Source organism: Lethenteron reissneri, chromosome 23 (assembly GCF_015708825.2).
Source record: "Lethenteron reissneri isolate LAM-NWPU_2019-01 chromosome 23, ASM1570882v1, whole genome shotgun sequence".
NCBI lineage: Eukaryota > Metazoa > Chordata > Hyperoartia > Petromyzontiformes > Petromyzontidae > Lethenteron > Lethenteron reissneri.
In genome coordinates, this window is record NC_083801.1 from 12,449,664 (window position 1) to 12,470,795 (window position 21,132).

Genomic DNA, 21,132 nt, shown 5'->3' on the forward strand with positions numbered 1-21,132 from the left:
AGAACACACCCAACGTTGAAGGACATTCAACCTGCTGAGGAAAGTATGGACTTGGGCAGGGCATGCCACGAGAGGGGATGGATGGCCGATGATTAAAAGTAGTGACAGGGTGGAAGCAAAATGAACAGAACGCCGTTCCATACTCCTTGGTTCTTTCGGTAAAGTCACGTAGGACATTCGCTGAGAAGGGGGAGTGATGTACTCAGCTCGTGTGCAGTTTGCCCGGTAGATTCTCACATTGCAGGATCGTGAAAGATGCCGGTAGCTTGGGGAGGTACTCTTTGGTTTTGTCGGTAAAGTCACGTAAGTAAAAAAATTAAATAAATTAAATCACGACGTTTTGGGCGCAACACAAGCGTCCTTCTTCAGGTGGGGACAACTTAGCGAAAGTACACTACTTGGGGAGGGCCATAATGCAGCGGTGGATTGATCATGAATCGCGATAATGGTATGCAGTGTGGTGCTTGTTATTAAATCCCATAATGGGAAGCAAATTCACTGTTTTTCTTTTTAAAGCACATTTTTATTTTGTTCATTTTAAACACATCACAGAAAAACAACACAACAATTGTGTTATTGAAATAACACAAACTGACACATTTGAAACACCAAATATTGTCTTCTACGTAAAACGTTATCTTGTAGTCGGCCTACCATCCAGACGTAATCATCATCTCATCAATGCTTTTGTTTGTAGATGATTAAAATATGATAATCTAAAAGAGGCACTATAGAAATGTAAAACAGATTCATATGTTCTTTACATCAATATATCAGTTGACAGAAGCATATTTATCCACAAACATCTTGGAATATATCCATTTAATAACACATCCATTCTACTAAATACTCTGGTGCCTTGTTGCAAATGCATTATATATCTCATTTTTCCACTTTCCATTGCAAAGTACAGTTAGCGGCGGTCACTAATCAGCTCAAATTCCTGTGAAATTGGCATAATCTTAAAATTTTCAAACTTCTTAAAAAAATTCCAATCTTGGCAAAACATTTTTTTTTTAAAGTAAACATCTTTGCGGCAATTCACCAGTGCTTAGGTCACTAGCTACACAGTTGGAAACACAACTTAATGCTACTGCAGCGTGCTCACGACGCTAGTTGGTGTACATCATGGACTCAAACTCATCGATGCGCTGTCGGGTGTTGCCCTTGCGGATGTTCCTGTAGGAGACGGTGTTGTACATGTTGTACGAGCACTTGGCCACGTCTCTCCGTCGAGCCTCGACTGGAAACCCAATGGATGGGCTGCGGGGCTTGGCTGTAGGCGGCACCGCATCTGGCGCAGAGTCGGCACGGTTGGCATCGCTGGGAGAATCCCACTGCGGTGGCACCACCACCTCCTCCTCCGCTTGCACGGAGACTGATTGATCTGAACTGGGGCTCTCTCCTGCCTCAGTGGTCTCCCCTTCACCTGTTTCCACAGCAACCGCCTGATCTGGTAGGTGACCACGGTAAATGTTATGACTTGCGTTATTGAACACAATGATTCACCACTGCTAAACTATACCAAAAACCCACACATGTCAATCCACTGCTGCGAGAGGGCCTTCCCACGCCGTGTAGGCCGTGGGGGGGGGTCACTTACTTTCAACTTCACTTCCCTCGCCAGTGCGGGTTGACCAAGGTGGGGAGCACGCAATCACAGTACAAACGATGGATTTGTATGCACTCCCCTCTGCTGTCCACCACTATCACAGCCTCGCAGCTGCCTATGACAGCCTGGTATCCTTACCAAATAACTAACCAGGCTGAACCCTGCAAAGCTGGCCATATGGCGGGTGCATTTTGGGGATGTTTTTAAAGCATGTGACCGAGTAACTGATGCAAATTCTAATAATGATCTGTAATGGCAGGAAAATGTATATTTGGCATAAATATAGTTGAGTCAATGTTTAAATTTGGGCCCCCACAAATTATAGCCCAAGAGGTTGGTTTCACTTGTGGGGCAGTGTCAGCCAAAGTTTCTAATTTTCCAATGCGAAGCACTTAAAAGTATTTGTCATCAAATCAGTGAACCAAGTAATCTGCCTCCCGTGCAGAGCATTGCTAAAGCTAATAGTGGATGATGTTCGAATATTATAGAGCAATGCTGTGACAATGTGAAGGGTCTTGGAATAACATCTATGCCCTGTATGAACTGGTTGGGGATTGTCAGTGTCAGTGGCTGTGCACTATCAGAGGTTGCAATTTGGATCACAGACATAAAGCCAAGGACAAAAGAGTCAACATCACAAATGGAAGATGGATTTTGAGTTGTTCTGTTCGAAAACGGATTACTTTCCTCTGAAAGAGAGTGTACACTCGAGGTTGTTAGATGAAAAAAAAAACATGATAATGAACACCCCTTCGTCAATCCACTGCTGGATGAAGGTCCCCTCTCAATCGTGGGAATTGTTTGGCTGTACGTCACCGTGGGCGTGTTAGTGAAGTGGGTGCCCCGGGCCAAGTCAGAATTTAGTCAGCGTTGATATTAGCCATGGCCGGGAATTGAACTCATGTCACTGGGTTCATTGTATGACACGTTAACTACTGCATCATCACTCCACCATGGATTAATATGTACGTTCATGCATTAATTATAAACAAATTTCAGTGATACCATATCGATGAAAAATATGTATATGGGGTTACTGAGCCTTTGTTCACACTGACACTTTTCATTTGGAAATATCCAAAAATGTATATTTCGACCTCGATATTCATGTAATTTTCATCAGAAGGTTTTAAAACCACACACTCTTTTCTGATTATAATTGTAGCCATTGTTCACACGGAGTCGCAGGTGATGGTAATTGATCTAAACTCAGATAAAGATTCTAGCTCTTTTAATTACACGATATATCAAGGAACGGCAACTAAAAACAAACAGAAATCTGACACAGTATGCGTCAAAGCATATGTGTGTGTGAAGCATGGAGCATAACATGTCATTTTCAGTAAAATCATTAAGTTGCCCCCTGGATATATGACAGGAATTTGCGGTGTGTTGGGAATTGAGTCTTATATACATAGACAAATATAATATAACCAGTCCTCCAGCATACATCAGTTGAATGCTGTACAAATCTTATCGGACAAGTGTCATTTATGGTGTGTGTATTGTGACAAATCAACAAAATTGTAAATCTAATCAGCTGCGTTCCAGTTTCAGACACTGCATGACTTTAATCCAAACAATTGTTTGTTTCTTTTGCAACGAAAACTATCCGTTTATTTATTTAAGTTTTGGGTAATTGGGTCACGCTGTCTTTCCGACAGACCTGTTCTTCACCTGAGGACGGCTGCTTGCGTTGTGGCCGAAACGTCGTGAGAATTATTTTATTATGTTTTATGTTAATTATTTTATTATTTCCCTTCTACGCGACTTTACCGAAAGAACCAAGAAGATGGGTCACGTTGCTTACGCATAGAGAAAGTTAAACGCCTTACCTGCTTGTTCGGACCGAGGCGGAATGCTTGCCGGCTCGTCTGCGTGCGTTTTCTCGCCGTCAGCTTCACGTTTGTCTCCCTGCCGAGCTTCCTCCGTCTGACTGACACCATTCTCCGGAGTGCAGCCGTCGAGCTGCGATGACTCCTCACAGACATCCTCTCCCGTCTCTTCTCTCCCCTCCATCAGTGAGCTTTTGCCGTCCTGCGAGCTGCCATTGGTGGAGGTGATGATCGCGTCTGCGTCTTTCGTCTCTGCTGCATTATTCTCTGCCATGTCCTGTGATTGACGTACAGACGGAGACATACGACTCAGGGTAACAGTAGTAAAAACAAAGCAGGAATATTCACTTTGTTTTGCTCTGATTCACTTACTATTTCGATGCACTTCGTCCTGGGCGCTGGGATGGTCGCTTAGCAAGGAGTATAACTCAGAGGGGTTGGTGGTGGTGGGAGGGGGGGTTGTGCTTTTTAAACAATTTTTTATAAAATTTATCTAGCGTTGAACTTGATCGGCTATTGAAGCATAGCAGCAGTAATTGTCCGGCTGTTTGGCATTCGGAGTGTCCACTCGAGGGGCCCCGTGTGCCTAAATCAGATGCAAAGATTAGAGCTCAGAGTAATGCGGAAAGCACTTTTTTCTCTCCTGATCACTCTGGCATGGCGCTCTTGAAAATTCATTGAAACGAATCAACGAAATCTCTGGCACTTCAACCCGCGGCTTAGTAATTGAATGCCGTGCTTTGTGGTTGGTGCTTACCGGGGGACACTGGAAAAAAACTGCCTCATATGACTCCTAAGCCTTCTTAAAGGGGGTTGCTACTGTGTCGCTAAGGCGGAGAAACTTGTACCTTGTGCACTGCATTGCAATCATTTACACACACACACACATTCCTCTTGTTTAATACATCAAAAACATAGACACATTCATAAATAATGTATTAATTTGATCTACCACACTCATTTAAGACTGTCACGGTCAATAATAGTATTAATAATAATGACAACAATGCAAGCCTTTGTTAACAGTTGAAACTGCACGTAGTTTTGACAGAATATTGAAATGTGTGTCAGCATGTGCATTGTGAGGCTTCAAATCTAGAACATTGTGAGGCTGTCTTTTAACAGCTGTAAAAATGTCTTACGTGGAAATTGTCACAAGTACGCATTGTGGTTATGGTTGTGTTTTGGGAAATCAGCAAAAAGCATGCCTACACTTTGTTAAAACCCGTGTCACCATGGTAATATAATAGGCTTAGTTCATTAAACCTGTCTCTATGGATTGAGCTGCAAACCTCCATTTTATTAAAGTGTAACACTTAACTTCTGATTGAATGTGCACTACCCTTGTTTTTATGATTACCTGTTTAAGAAAACCTATCGTTTTGAAAACACATTGTTTTTTTATTCATCAGTTGCGCATAATAGATCTCGCTCCTCTTTTGACCAAGGGCGTTCTCCATTTCCAATGGCGTCAAAGATTACTTAATACATTTTCCCTGTTGCTGTGCAAAGCACTCAGTGCTGAATAGGATTTCCGTGTTCAGTTCCAATGATTTAACTCGCAATTACAGCAACAGGGGCATTGCAAGGGCACAGTCAACCCTGTACAGTCAATAGCTAAGCTTTTTGAGATAGGAGCAATTTAGTGTGCTGTGTTTCACTCTACATATTTCTGCTGCGTATTTCCCATAAATGTAAAGTGTGTATGTGAGTCAGGTGTGTAGCTTCGTGTTTGCATATTTGGCTTAATAGTGTAATCGTAAGCGCAGTTGCCACTAAGCTAGTTTGTGCCTGTGTTTGATGGTTTGAATCCAGGCAGTGCCTAGCAATGCCATAACGCATTTATCTCTCGGGAAGATCAGTGACTCCGTGGTACCACGAGCAAGGGCATGGTCATCGTGTTAAATGCCTATTCCTTGTATGTTATATGCAACCACACTTATGATTGTTAAAATAATATAAACGTTTACATTGTGTTAAATTTGCTCGATAAAATAAAGATAAGAAAAAAACATATGGCCAAAATGTCAATTCAATTAACCCTCAATCCAACACTCAATTTCCCTGGAAGGAAAAGAAAATCCTTCAAGATGATAATACAATGTAAACTTATGGTAGTCGAACCTAAGCAGCTGCTATGTAAAGCTCATTATTTGAAGGTCCTACGCTGGTCATGGTGCACAAGCACAAATAACAAAAAAACGCAACATTTGCATCAATAACAGTGCCTTAAAAGGAAAATGTATATGATAGGCGACATATTAGCCAATAACACTTCTCCATAGCACATGAAGAAGGACCATTACCCTATAAGTCACCTGCATTTCATGCAATTTTACCCATTTTAAAGGAGTGTCATTGACGAACATGTTGAGTTTCATCTATTATATAATCTAGAAGTATTCTTTGTGAGATCAAATAAATTTACCACAAGAGGGCAGTATTTGCTCAGTGGGCAGGGCCGATAATTTTTCAGCGCATGCAGTCCTCGACTTACGAACACATAGACTTACGAACACCCGCACTTACGAGCCAGTTTCCTCTTTTTTTTTACATCGACTTAAAATGCGAAATCACGCTTGAAAACTGAATTGCGGAACTATTTTGTCCAGCGGAGCGATCCTCTGTGAAATGTAATGAGTCAACCTCGTGCTGGGAGTGAGTGTTTGTGTGTGCGCTCACGTGTATGCCTTGTGTGTGTGTGTGCACGTGCCCCGTGTGTGTGTTACCGCAATTGTGGTAAACTCTTTTGCACCCCTGCCAACAAGCAAGCCAGCATCAGGGCTCAAGGTAAGTGAAAATAAAACAGATTTTCTTCTATTCATGTTACTTTATGTAAATTTTTACTTCTCGTTAAGTAGATGGCCTTGCTGTTTGGGATTGCGGGATCGAGATAAGGCGACATAGAGCTGCTGGCCGTGTGAGAAGACCGCCGTCTGCAGATCGATTCAAATGTAATCGAACGTCTGTCCCTGCGCCTCCGTCGTTCATGCAGGGGGCGCGTAGGTTTGCAGCGCCCCCTGCATGAAAACGACCGAAAGTGCAGCGTTCATCACAGATAGATGAAGTTGTGTGCTTATATAACAGTATTTATTATTATTCATAAGTTTCACAATGCTTCCCTTTTCTGTTCAACCCTAACTTATTTCATAGCACTGACCGTATGGGCATTTAAATACAGGATATTTTTGTGTTCTAACTTACGAACCGTTCGACTTACGAACGGGTCTCAGGAACAAAACATGTTCGTAAGTAGTGGACGTCTCTTAATTATATGACGTCATGAGAACGGGGGTTAATTGAATTCGATTGTATTACAATTAGGGTTGGGATTCAAGCCTAACACATGGGGTGCGGCATAGGCTCGGACAAATAATTGAACAAATAAGTAATCCATGTGAACAGTTTTAACACGTGATCACATAAATGTTATCAGGAGAAAACAAACGTTGCTTTATTTGTATTTTTGCCAAACCAGCAAAACACTGCCATGAAGACAGTCACAAAATTCACGGTTCGGTTCATTTGCCCATGAAGCAAAACGTTCCATTTTAAAGAACTGCATTAATGCATATATATCTCCAGTCACGCTTTATCCACTGCTGAATGAAGGTCTTGCCCAAGTCAAAGCCATCCATTATGGTCTCGTGATTTCTCATGAAAACGAGTTGATCTCATTGGTTGTCATTCCTTATACATTATTACAATATATGTTTCATTACGATTTCCAGTCAAGGTGCCTAACGACTCTAATGATCAGTGGGGTGGGGTTGGTCCCTCAACAGCCATTAGGCAGTGGTGTAAATTCCAGACCCCCCTTGACCAATGTATCCGTGGGGTGACGACTGGTGGCTTCCCACAAAGTGGTACTTAATCATCTCTGGAGGTATCATGGTCGAGGTGACCCTCCATCAATTATTGATGACTCAAATGTCGAATACGAAGGAGACATCACTGCCATAAACTCCCGCTACCCCTGACGCAATTATCTGCCTCAACCACCTCAATGTGAAATTGTAGTTGTTGCTCAACATCAACATCAGCCATACGAACACTGGATTACTATTGCCCTGCGAGTGGATACCTCTACCAACAGCGCCATCTAGCCAACATGAATTATAAACGATTTGGTTCATATAAAAAAGGGCGCAGCTGGGTTATCTTGCTGCGTAAATGTTAGCATTGGAGTGTCCATAAAATGTAAACAACGTTGGCTGTGGAGCTCTGGGCTGATAACAGATGGTAGGATCAGAGTCGGGACCCCAGTCAGCTGTGCCAAAAATACAAACCTTGTTGTGGACAAACATGGCTGCACTGGCAGCATGGGAGGACAAACGCCTTCTCAGTCGTGTACAGCTGCCATAGCTGGCCACATCAGGCGACATTGTGAAAGACCGGCAACAAGCCATGCTCTGAATGTGCACGGTCACCTCATTGGGCGAGCGAGGTGTCACACTGGCGCGTGCGCGTGTGTGTGTGTGTGTCAAGTTGCTCACTAATGCTGCTCGACTGCAGTGGAAACATGTGTCGACACAGATCTGGATCTTAAATGGGGGCATAACGGTTCTCCGGTGTGTGTGTGGTGGATGCGCCTTCGTCTGCTCCCAAATGTGTGTTGGTTGTTGTTGTTGTTAAAACTCAGTCTTTGCGTTGTTGTCGTGGAGCATTATGGGTGATACCATACCAGTAGACCTCCGTTCTGTCTCCCAATACAAATACTGTACCGTGTTTTAGTCATTTTACATATTGGATTTCCAGACCAATGTTATCCAGCAGCATTTTGTTTACGCAACTGAACTGGACCGGTTTTGACACTCTGGGTCTCATCGCCAAAGTTGATCAGTTAAGAAGGCAGGGTTGGGTTTAGGTGAAGAATATTAAATGAATATTAGTAATTTATAGACCTATGCAGTCTATGTCCAGATGAAGGCCTCTCTGCTGTGTGAGTTTGACCATACTTCACCATGCTAGTCAGTGCAGGTTTGTGAAGGGCGGAAGAACCGTTGTGATATTACTCTCTACCGATGTTATCCGTGGCTAGGAATTGACCTCTGCTTGCCAGACTCATAGTGAAGTGTGCTAACCACTGTGCTACTGCTCCCCAAAATAATATTTAATGGCCATCATTTTGTTCATTAAATGAGAAAAACATATCGAATGAAAAAGCTAAATTGGTAGAGAATGCAGTTGGCTGGCACAATGGATGAGCTGTTAGTACAATGGACTCTGAACTTTGTGACCTATTGAGCTCAAATTCTGGCCACAGCTAACATCAGTAGCGAGTGATATCTGAATCAGTCTGAACCCATTCACAAACCTGTACTGACCAGCATCCAGAGCCGGCCCAGCCACTAAGCGACCCTTGCAATTGCAAAGGGCCCCGTGGCCAGCAGAGGGCCCCCTAGAGTCACTGCTAACTAGTGGGTGAAAAAAATCATACATCAAAGGGGCCTCCAACCAAATTTTGCTTAGGGCCCCCAAAGGTCTAGGGCCGGCTCTGCCAGCATCATAAACCAGCGTAGTGAAGTATGGTCAAAGAAACCCTCTGGCCGAGAAGGCATGGGGAGGCTTTCATCCAGTAGTGGGAATAACAAAGGGCTGTACTTTATTATTAGAGTTGTAAAAAACTATTATTTAATTAATGAAGTACACAGTGAACATGATAGGGCATTATTCTGGTGGCTTATAAGTGAAATACAATTTTTAAAAAACTGCCAATGAAAAACACGCAATTTCAGATGACACACTTCCAACCAGTAGAGATGAGCATATATATCTCTAAAAAAAAGAATGACTTTGGTAATGTTAAACAATTTGTGGTCTTTTATGGTAAAATATTTTTTTTTCTTAAACATATCTCTGTTGAACTTCTTTCGCACCGTACGTAGCCAACCGTGCTAATCGGAGGTGCATATGTGAAAGCCTGGCACTGTAAAACGTGTTCACACGTTCCACTACTCAATCAAGCAGGAAGTAGAAACTATTGCGGCTCAAAATCTACCACTTCAGTACAGTACTTCGGAGTCATCAAATACATCTCAGGAAATACTTGGTAAATAAATAAGCAAATAAGGGAGGTTCGTGCACAACCCAACGGGAGCCAGATTCCACAGTCCCACGCGGTTTTCATGTATTCATGAAAAATATCACTGGCAACGTGAAAATGCCACGTTTGTGTTCACCGACTGGGGAAACAGAACTGTGAATGCTCGACTCTCATGCATTTCACAAAGTTTGAACTTTTCCCAACGGAACACGGCCTCGCTTTTACAGTGCGCATGTTAGTGTTTAGCTTGCACAAGCGGGTGTGGGGATGTGGTTCTGCTTCACTGTGTTGTTCCAATGCACCCCACCCAATGTCAGCACAATACACCGCTTTTGCCAAGTTTTTCCTGTAATTTTTGTGTGTCGGGGACGGGTGTGGGATGTGCAGTCGGGTGGGGGGGGGGATGGAGGAATTGGGATTGGAGGGGGTGTGGGCACGTCTCTAACTCAACTGCCTCTTTGTTAGGGTCTGGCATGTGTGTGCCATATGCAAAAGCTATTTCAAATTACTGTACGGTGCAGCACAATGCGTGGTCAGTTCGAGACGATCCATGCATTGGTAATACAACTTTACCATCATGCGACTTGGAAGTACAGAATTTATCACGTAGGCTCGCACCAAATAAAATCCGACCCCCAAATAAAGGATTCAAGAAATAGAAAAAAAGCCCTTGAAAATAAGCGTGTGTTCGTGGCGCGATTTGAATAAAGCGAGTCAGCAGGGCGAGCGTCAAAGTGGAAGTGAATTCCGCAGAAGGGGGGGGGGGGCACACGAAAAAGGCCCGGTCACCCATCGTACAGAGAGGCGTGAACTCGGCACGCACAACAGCCAAGACTGAAGTACCCTTGTTGGAACATATGGGCAAAGGAGGTCCTGTAAATCCAAACTGAACAATTTTTTCACCTTATTGTTCGGAAGCAACCTGGCCACAAATGATAGCCCAATAAAGCGGATTACCATGTGTAAATGTAGAGCAGGCAAGTACTCTAAACGCACGCTTTTAAGTGTGGAGGGAAATACCGAAGGACCCGGAGAAAGATCCACGTGACCACAGGGAGAACCTGCAAACTCCAAATATATAGGCGTCAGGGTTGGGATCGAACCGACGGACTCCTGTATACCAGGCGAGGTAATTAACATCTCGCTACCACGAGATGCAATGAAGGGGCAGCATAATTGACAGCATTGTTAACAGAATATGCTGTAATGTTAACTTTTTGTATGGAAAAAAACACAACTTTGATTTTAAGTCATTTATTCTGTAGTTCCACTTTTTAAAAAAAGTCAGGAGGCCTTTGCCATGAACAAGGGAACACATGTAACACCCCTTCATTGAAAGCTTCAGGATGGGACCTATGGACACGCTTCAAAAGGCAAAATGCAAAGAATTAACCCGTAAAAACAAAGTTTTTCACTATAAATCCTTTATATGCGTGGCATCGGTTTTATTTTATTATTCATTTATGTTTTTCTTGAGTAAGAGTTTCATTTTTATCACATTGGTATTTTAAATTAAATATGAAAAAAAATGTTCCTAAAAAGTGGAAAATTTTGGGAAAAAAATTTTCACCAAAATAAATTGTCACGCACAACGAGTCTGTGTGAAAAATATCAGCTCGATTGGATCACGGGAAGTGGGTTAAAAAACGACCGAAAGATTTGCACGGTCGTAAGCGCGCAAGCAAGCAAGCGAGTGAACTTAATATAAAGGATTTAAAAAGTAGCCAGTAACTCGAACGTCTTGATCCCCCATAGATTGCACATTCTGTCTCTAATGATGACGACAGCTAAAGAAGTCGAGCGGCATGATTAATGCTACTTAATTTAACTCCCGACTCAACCTTAGTGCTGAAATTCTGATCCTTGTATTCAGCTCGCATTTTTGCCAAGTGTACCTTATATTGCAAATAGAAACCTCAAGTTCTGTGTGGTATACCCTAAAGTGGAGTAAACAAATATGCATCTGAATACATTATTTTAAATAAGCAACGTTTCTAAATATGGCCTTTAAAAGGGAGCCGCTCCTTTTCAGCTTACAGTGTGAATTTCGCGAATTTATTTCATTAAAATTTTTACTTAAAAAAAATTTTCAACAGCCAATAAGATTAATACATTAAATATGTCCAGTGTGCATAGTGGCAATACTTGTGTTGAAATTAGCAGTTAAAGTATTGTCATACTCCAAACAAAATAACCACAGAAATGTCAGGAATTACAAACAAAAACCATACCAGGTCAATGGGAATAAGGTTTTTCTCAGAAAAAGAAAATTGTAGTCGTACTCTAGCATTTGACTCATAAGGGGAAATTTGCAAGAAACGCTAATCTGCTTCTATATGGTGGCACACACACTGATCTTATCAAGGAGAAAACTTGCAGACACGGGGTTGTCGCTCACATTTTAATGGCACTGTATGCACATAAGTCACCAGGGAACAGCACCTTCTCAATGTAACGATAAAAGCGCACGTAAAAGTCTTAGGAATATTAAACATTTCTTGGCACGCAAAATGTACTTTTTAAAAATGTAAGTACTTTAATCAACGTTAATAATATAGGCATAAGAAAATAGTTTTCTATTTCGTAAAAAAAACACCCATGGTGTCAAAAATTGTGCCAAACATTTTAAGGCAAAGGCATTTTTCATTTAAGGAAAGTTTTCCTGAAACAGTAATATCCTTTATATTTAAAGACTGCCCATTGACCAGAGACATAGCCTGGTTGGCATGGGCCCTGGTGCAAGACGTAAAATAGGGCTCCCTGTCCAATTTCCCCTCCTCTTCCGGCCCATGGGCCCGAGTCCAGTTGCACCAGCTTACACACTTCACAGCTATGCCACAGCCAGTGACCTTCAAAAGGGAGTTTGTTCCTCCTCCAGAGTCTTATTGAGTCCTGGGATGAAGCGACGGAGGCTCCTACGGAGGGAAGACTTCTTGCCCTTGCGTGGGAGTGTGCTCATGCTGCCGGCCAGGCTTTGGCTCTGCACCTGCTGGAGGTCCATTTCGCTGCGGCACATGCGCAGATTGTGACTGCCCTGGTCCAGGAAGCTCAACCCTGCTATTGCCGCGGCTGCCCCGGCACCATCCTTGCCGGCGCCGCCGTCCTGGGGGCCGCCGTACAAGCACGTGGTGTAGACGGCCTCGTCCGAGTCCTCGGCGATCACGGCCCAGTTGCTGGGCAGGCTGCTCATGCTGGAGAGCAGAGCGCCAGTGCGCTTGCTTCTGCAGAGCGGCGGGTTGAGGCTGTACAATGTGCTCAGCGTCTCGAACATGCTGTCGTCCTCCGCCACGAGGCCTGTGTGGCAAACAATCAAGAAGTGAACTTAATGTACGAAGTGTAACGGTGCAGCCTTGACAAATGCCTGCTGACACCAACGGCTCGTGAAAAAGCCTCCAGCAGAGGAAACACGAGAGAGCCTCGTGCCTACGCTGCCAAGCTGGTCTGTCATCTCCGAAGAATATCCACACTTTAACTAGCCGCATACGACCTACCGATCGACTAATTACCATGGTGCACCCATTTATACTGCTGGGTGGCAGGGGGATTAAAAATACTTGCACCATTGCTTCAACTGGATGCCGGAAGATTGAACCGGCAACCCCTGGATTACAAGTCCAGTGTGCTAACCATTACACCACAACAGCATCCAAGTAATGAACTGCGAGCTCCCGAACAATATGACCCAGATGCTGCAAAGCAACCATGGCATCAGTGTTAAAAAAAAAGTTCTTACTCAATTATCACGGAAAAACCTTCAAGTATATGGGCCCTTTTAGCTGAACATTCAGTGAAAAGAGACAATGTTTTACAAGTGAATTCGAGTACGGTACACGATATTGCCCTCATTCATCCCTCAAAAGGTACAGGTGTAATTTTGGATCAAAGCGATTGAAGCAGTCCCTATGTTGAATTATGCAAGCTGAGTTCCCACTTATTTGAATAATGGGATGCTTATTAACTCGTGTGTCATCAAACAGCCCATATTATGTAGACCACTTTTTGTTGCTATATATGTAAATTCACACAGTAATTACTAATCCGAAGACAACAGATTATATTCTCATTAATCGCGTGCCAGTGTTTGTAGCCGGTGTTGTGAGTGGTTTGAAACAGCTGCCTCTATGCACAAACATCTATATGCAACAGTGTTCGCATTGAATATACGTGATATAAACTACAGAGGACACCCTAATGCCCGTAATAAGACACTAGCCACTGCCCACTGAGCATTCGTAGAGTGTAGGGGTTTATATCCGTGGTTGATAAAATTGAGTACCACTTTGGGGGGAAGTCAACAGTGGTTGTCCTATGGTTTAGACTTGCCCCCACCATAGGAACGTGGAATTCCACTACTGGCTCGATTCTGTATACGGGAGAATGAGCATCACCTCAATGCTCATTTGAGCAAGATATTTAATTAATATTTGGCAATAATTAATTTCCCGCCTCCGATTAGCACAGTTGGCTACGTACGGCGCGAAAGAAGTTCAACATACGTACAATATAATACACATAATTTTCGTGAATTTAATATCTATATTATATGCTGCATAACTTATTCTGGTGGTTTTAACATACTGGTGTTTTAATTCATAAAAAATACATTATATGCTACACGGTGCATGTAATATATATTGTGCACTCCAAACTAGTAGTCGAGTGTATTGACACTGTACATTAAACATGGCGCTCACTGCACTGATAATGTCGGAGTTTACGTATGTTGAACTTATTTAGTACCGTGCTAATCAATGATGCAGGAAGTCGAGTGTTCCGCAAACCCACGTGCGTCTTGCACCATTATCAGGCACTGGCTGCACACACTCAGCAAGCGACTCGGTCTATGAACCTTCCAGAACCGAACTGAGTTTTAAGCTACTGCCTGAGTGCTGTACAGTGTCTTGGATTGTTGTTATTGCTGTTCTGGTGCCTTGTCCAAGTTTACATTTTGTTCTTGCAAACCTGAAAAAATGTAGATACTTGTGCAATTTGTACATCCATGCTATACATCTCTATTTACTATTGATTTGCTTCACTTTGATCTATCTTCCTCTTGTAACCTACTATTGATGTTAATGCAGCTTGCTGACCCACCCCTACTGGAAATCGGATGCCTCCAGTATAAATGCAGATTCTGATGCTGTATGTCTCTGCGATGTGTTTTGGGATGTGCCGCGTATTGTTCAGCATTGCGACTTTTAGAGAGATACTTTATTAAGACAGGTAAACAGCTGTTTTTCAAGGGTGACCTGGCATCTTGGACAGCATGCCAAATGGCACACGGTACAACCTTGAAAACTATTCATTTACATCTGTCCTATTTAATAACATTAAACTTTTTACCCTGGATGTTTTTTTTATTACCTTGTTGGTATGGCATACCATCTGTGTTTTTCCTATTTACACCGGGCCATACCAGCACATACGGAAGTGTTCTTACCGTGCACCAGTCGTTGCTCCTGGTGGAGAAGTGACCGTAACTCCTTACACTTTTCATGCATTGTTTGCTGTTGGATAAAATAGAAAATAACACAATTGTCAAAACCAGCACCAGTGATACTTACCATGAATCAACTCGAACTGGTTTATGCATAAGGTATACACATTCGTTCGTATACCTTGAGGTACTGAAGACGCGTTTGCAGCTCCATTCTTCTGGCCATTGTTCCAAACTCAACCTCAATCCTTAAAAAAAATATTCATAATTATATTTTAGTCGTTTGTATAACATTTCGGGTGCAGCAATCGTGCAGTGCCTATTGCATTATCTTCATTTGATGGCTATTACCAGTGGGTGATATCTGAAATGGATTACGAAGCAAAATACAAAAGTTGCTCTGTATCTTCACAGCAAGTACAAAATGTATTTCACTTTATTGGATGACCAGTCCTGGTTACTTTCAACTGTTTCATTGACCCACAACTGACCATCATGGCGAAGTATGGTGAAACAAACCCCCATTACCAGAATGCGGTAAGGAGCCCATCCAGAATTGAACTGACAAAGGAATGTAAATGTTTCTATATAAATTCATGATATTGCTTTTTGTTGTTTGGCATCTTGGTCCAATATACATTTGCAACAGATTATATGCAAGTGTTCATACCTTAAACAATTCCCAGCTTCTCGGATGATGTCGACAATTTCCTTATGAGGGATTCCTTCCACGTTTGAGTCATTGATGGTGATGAGGATGTCACCTAAGGCAGAGCATACCAACACGAGTTACTAGACACACAGGCTTGGAACATTGAGGGTAACATAGTGAGAGTTTGGGGACCTCATTTGCCAGTAAAAATATGATAATTGGTTCTTTACCCTTCTATCTGGCAACAAAACTGACACCTTTTTGCAAGGAGTCATGTTTGCATAGACCGCAATACCTGCAGTCATAAATACAAACAAAAGACATAACTCTGATAATGTGCACTGTCCTTGAAGTTGATTGGTCCACACCCGAGACAGCTTTCCTTCGAGCCTAGTCTCATATGGGTTGGACCAGATGACGCCAGATAGAAGGGTAAAGAACCAATTATCATAGTGAGAGTTTCATTGCAGTCTGAACACTCCAGATTGCTGTTCCAAGTCTTATTTTGGCACACCACATCCATTTCACTTTATTTTGATCTAATAATAAAAACATGTTCATACGATTACAGGAGACAATAACATAGGACTATTACAGATAAGTTTACCATGCACTCTAGTGATAATGCTTCAAGGCCGTGGCCATGGAGTCAACATGGGGGGGGGGGGGGGCAAATCTTCCAGGGGGTCTGGGGTCCCCCCCCCCAGAAAAAAAAATCAAAATTTGAAAATAATTTCCTTCCATTTCCTGACTAAAATATAAAAAAAATTCACTAACACGTGGGATGGACTATTTATTTATTTATTACAATGTCTAATAGTGTATTGTATTACATTGCTCTGTTTTTTTAACCTTTTCTTGTTTCATAGTATGTCATGGCAGAGATTAGGGATTCATGAAGTACAACCATAACGACAATCATATTCACGTACATCTATGCATTGTTATAGGAAGACAAGTCCAGATATTGTGGCCAAGGTTTAGCAAATTGTTGTTTTTATTTACATAGCATCGCCATTTGTATTAAAAAAAATATTTTTTATAGCAAAATGTTGAGTGAGAAATCAAGCCCTGACTATAGTCATAAACATGTTGCACATGTGGAGTGCCATGTAGAGAGTGAAGCACCTGCTTTCATCCCTGCGCGCTCAGCAGGGCCCTCTTCCTTCACCTTGAAGACATAGGTGCACATCTCCAGCTCACTGACCACTCTGTTGCGCAGCCCGTAAGTCTGCACGCAGAGGAAATTACACCAGGAAATTGTAGGTAGCCAGTGACCGGTAATGTCACAGCACAAGCGCTCACTGCACCATTGAGTGAACTGCCCGAATGTCAGAACTTGACCGTGAGCAACAATGGTTGGACTGTGTAAGATTTTGGCATTGGCTCCCCAAAAATGTAACGTCTGACATAATGTATGGAGCAGTGATTTTAATAAACTCCAACCTTTTGAAGCTAATAATAATAACATTTATGTGGTCATGAAAGTCTCACTGAATGTTTTACTTTTTCATGACATGTTTGGCCAATTCCTTTTTTGACGAGTGTTTTACATTTGGGAGAAAAACTCAAAAGTTTACACTAACGCAGGTTCATAAATCAACTCTCTCTACTGCCAAATCGTGGCCATCTCACAGCCAAGAGGGTTTGGGAGTCACAAATCTGCGCGGTTCACAAACCCTTGCCTCTTCCTAAGCTCTGGCTTACAGGTATGTGCATCATCACGCCTGTCTGGACCTGACCAGGAAGCGTCCTGCTGTCCATACATGACAGTTAACAGATACTTGTGACACGTGTGACTTGCTCTACCAGCCTACCGATGCCGGTGTCAAGGAGGCTCGCTTAAGTGGTCAATTTCTGGACTGTGGGAGCTTAATTAGTGGTAAGAGACACCGATCTAATGGAGCGTGGGCAGTGTGGGTAGTTGCGCCTCTAGAGCATGTGGGATTTATTCAATTGTCCTCTCGGCGAGTCCAAAGTGGAATCAGCTTATCTCAAGCGAACGCATCTGAAGGGTGCGCATCTAACCAAGCGAAATGCGGGCAATTAGGAAGGCACAGACCTGCAGCTCGAATCCGTATGATTCATCATCCTCCTTCTCGATGGCGATTGTACGCCTGAAATTCAATAAAAGAAGAAGATATATTGGTCAAGTTTTAAACAAGTTAGGCTGTAGGTAAACTAATACACCATGCGATCATGTCTGCCAACATGTTCTTTAGACACAAATATAATGCTTTAAATACCTTACCCTAACATAACAAAATATGCATTTTCTCACACTTTATTTGAATTATAATTCTATACAAATGCTAGGAAATAATAGCAGTGGTTAACACACAGCACCATGAGCCTGCCGATCTGTGTTTTATTCCCGGGCTAGAGCTAACATTAGTGACGAGTGACATCTCAATCAGGCATGGTTCACTTTCCACCAACCGAAAATTTACCTGCACAGTGAAGTGTGGTCAAAAACCCCCCCATGACTGACATGGCGTGGGAAGGCCTTCATCTAGCAGTGGCGTTGACAATGGACTGTCGTTTATTGTTAATAAAATAAACTGTACCTTGTAGATTCTGCTAATCCATGGTATGTGTTTTTCCAACGGGTGATCACACTCTGTGAAGAACACACAGGCACAAGTAAGTCACGCCACGCCGCTTGCTGCGATTACATGAACCACAACAGTGTTTTCACTGCATGTGATGTGAATGTGTATAAGCTAGCTTGTAAAAACAACAGAACATCAGAATACACGAACGCAATTAATCAACCTTGTTCCATGTCTGGCTGTCACTAATTAGCGCACAAATATGACATACATACAGTCGTCTGGAAAATATGTAGCACATCGAAAGAAAATATGTACATTCATTACTTTCAGGCAGCTAGGGAACAATTTATTGAATTTTCAGTGAGTGGCTTTTCCGAATTATCAGGCAGTCCGCAAGACATGCCCACGCAGTCTCCCATACATTTCTAGGCTGACTTCCTGAATGTTGGCCTCTCCATAACAGCCTGAAGCATTTCAGGCGATTTCGCTACAATCGACTGAAATTTCGCAGAAATCGTCTGAAATCGCAGTGGAGTGTGTTACATTTAACGGATCACGACGTGTGTATTATTGTTTTAGGCTGTTTAATATAAATAAATGTATCATTCACATTCATTGATGTGAGAGATAATGAAGGCGGGGAGAAGGCCTTCATCCAACAGTCACTTTCCATGGCGCACGATAACAATGAGTGTCAATTAACCTCTAAAAGAATCCTTTTGAAATTCAAAACTGACTTCTCCCGGAGAGCCGAGAGAGAGAGCTTGTTAGTTGATGTCCCATTGTCTCCGAACAATGACGAAGCAGCACGTTCACTTGAGGCCACCCAGGGCATGTGCATTATTCAGTCCACACAATGCCCTGCGACCCATTCGAGATATATAATCAGGCGTACTTTCGTAAACCCAGAGATTCTAGCGAGCGAGTTCACGCACGTGTCACGCACGTGCCACGCGCATCGCCTTCACCGCACTCCTCCGTGAGATGCACAGAGGCAACCTTGAAATACAACGATCGTCTCGGCGTGAATGTAATCCGCCAAGGGTGGCACAGTCGGGTTTTTTTTATAATCGGGTTTAATTGTCTTATTATATTAAACCCGATCATCTGAGATTGGGAGAAATCCGGTTTAATTGGTTCTAATTGCAGAACCGCACTTCTCAACGATGGGCTTCATCCATTCCAAGCTAAGGAACTCACTGGCGCCCACGATTGTGGAGAAGAAGCTCCTCGTGTTCATCACGACCAACCTGCCCGCCGCATTCTACGACTACCCCGTGCCCGACGGCCCCCCGAGTACGATAGCAGCACCGACGAAGAAAGCAGCCTAAGTCTTGTATCAGAGTTTCGTATTCATTAAACCAGGTTTTAATTCCCACGAAATCGGGTTTAATTGTATTAAAGAAAAAACCCGACGCCTGCCGCTGGAAAAATCGGGTTTTTTCCACCCACAAAATCCACACAATCGATTCCACGGCCACCGAACGAACGCGCGCAATTCTGCAGTCCCGAAGCGCCGGATGAATTCTCCACGCACCTTGGGTTTATGATTGCGCGGCAGCGTGGCCACTGTGTACGCCAAGTTGTGGAGCCTCTTGACGTCCTCGTCGCCCTCGTCCTTCTCCTCATCCTCCGGGGCCACCTGAAAGACGCTGACCTCGGGCAAAGTCCCGAGCGGCTCGCAGTCGGCGCTCCATGCCCGGGCGAGTTCCTTGCTCATCGCTCAAGCGGCAGGGGGTGGGTAGTCGTCGTAGTCGTAGGGGGGGGTGGGAGCGCGAGTTTGAGAGAGCGTCTGCCCCGGCCGTGAACCGTCCAGCATCACACGCGCTGCCCGACTCTACACTTCGTCCCAACAGAGGAACTTACTGGCAGCGCCGTGGACTGCGATCAAAAAACGCGCGACCGTCCTGGGTAAAGTATATGTTAGACGCAGGTGCCGCTGTCTATTTAGTGATCAAAATCTGCCGGCTCTCTCTCTCTCTGTTCCACCACGTGCCAGCTCCCCACGGCTCCCGCCATCCGTTTGGTGGTCAAAATACTCCCCGGCAAGAGGGGGGGGGGGGGGGGGGGTGGGGAGAAGGGGAGAAACAAAAAAAATTGCGCAACAACTTTGTTAGCAGTTGGTCTGTTGGAATTTTGGCCCAGATGACCGAAACGGGTTGAGTGTGCGCGCGTGTTAGTGTGGGCTAAGTCTCCCGAAACAAACTCCCTCTCTCTACTCCACGCCGAAGCACACAGCTCGCATGCCGGGCGGTGGCGACAGCCGTCGTCTCACTTCGTGTGAAGCTCACGCACCCCTTGCCACTGTTCCACAGGATGTGTGCGTTTCCTGAGTGTGCAGCTATCGTTGGTGACGGCTGCCGTTTCCGCTTCCTACACAGGGCACGGGACTTGCCGTGGCTTCTGCTTCGGGGCTTTAAACGGCATGCGACGCGCGTAATAAAAGGCACCGCCGGTGTGGGCACTTGTTTGCTGCACACACGTGTCTTTTTTTGGAGGACACTTTAAGAATGTCCGTGCCACCTTACCATAACGCGAGTTATCCGTCTCATTTCAGCTCCCTGTTGCAGAGAGGACACCAGTGGCATTCTTTTGCGGGGCAATCAATTTACCGTGTCAAAGAATGACTCAAAGCAATTAATAAGCCAGCCGATAAGGAAAATGTGGCCAAAAAAAACTGCTCACGTCTGTGTAACCGAATGCATCGAAATACTTTATAATTACTCATTTTATTTATTTACGTCGGTACGAAACATTTAGCCTGAAGCAATTTTGCAAGATTGGCCCATGGATGATCTTCAAAATCTGAATATTTATACTGGAGGAATCCCATGAGCTATAAAGCTCATTTTCCACAGATGTCCAGTCAGGGCACGGGCAGGGCCGGATTAAGATGTTGTAGGCCCCTGGGCTACAGGTACTGTGAGCCCCCCAGTAATACTTTTTAAAGGAAATCAAAGTTGAATAAAAATAACATTTATTTTTACAAGGCTAA

At 43.6% G+C, this 21,132-nt stretch overlaps 2 protein-coding genes across 2 annotated transcripts; both read right to left on the minus strand.

The window, feature by feature from the left end:
- Nucleotides 1-501: 501 nt before the first annotated feature.
- ERMN (ermin) lies at nt 502-4,147 on the minus strand. Its single transcript, XM_061557218.1, has 3 exons — nt 3,820-4,147; nt 3,448-3,724; nt 502-1,453 (listed from the first exon to the last, which is right to left on the minus strand). The coding sequence occupies exons 2-3, from the start codon at nt 3,719-3,721 to the stop codon at nt 1,113-1,115; spliced, it is 615 nt and encodes a 204-aa protein (XP_061413202.1). The 5' UTR covers nt 3,722-3,724; nt 3,820-4,147; the 3' UTR covers nt 502-1,112.
- A 7,733-nt stretch (nt 4,148-11,880) lies between these two features.
- CYTIP (cytohesin 1 interacting protein) lies at nt 11,881-20,522 on the minus strand. The gene is made up of 8 exons (XM_061557219.1): nt 19,675-20,522; nt 18,150-18,202; nt 17,645-17,699; nt 16,711-16,813; nt 15,601-15,694; nt 15,112-15,178; nt 14,934-15,000; nt 11,881-12,787 (listed from the first exon to the last, which is right to left on the minus strand). Exons 1-8 carry the CDS (start codon nt 19,855-19,857, stop codon nt 12,345-12,347), a joined length of 1,065 nt encoding a protein of 354 aa, XP_061413203.1. The 5' UTR covers nt 19,858-20,522; the 3' UTR covers nt 11,881-12,344.
- Between the last annotated feature and the right edge of the window lie 610 nt (nt 20,523-21,132).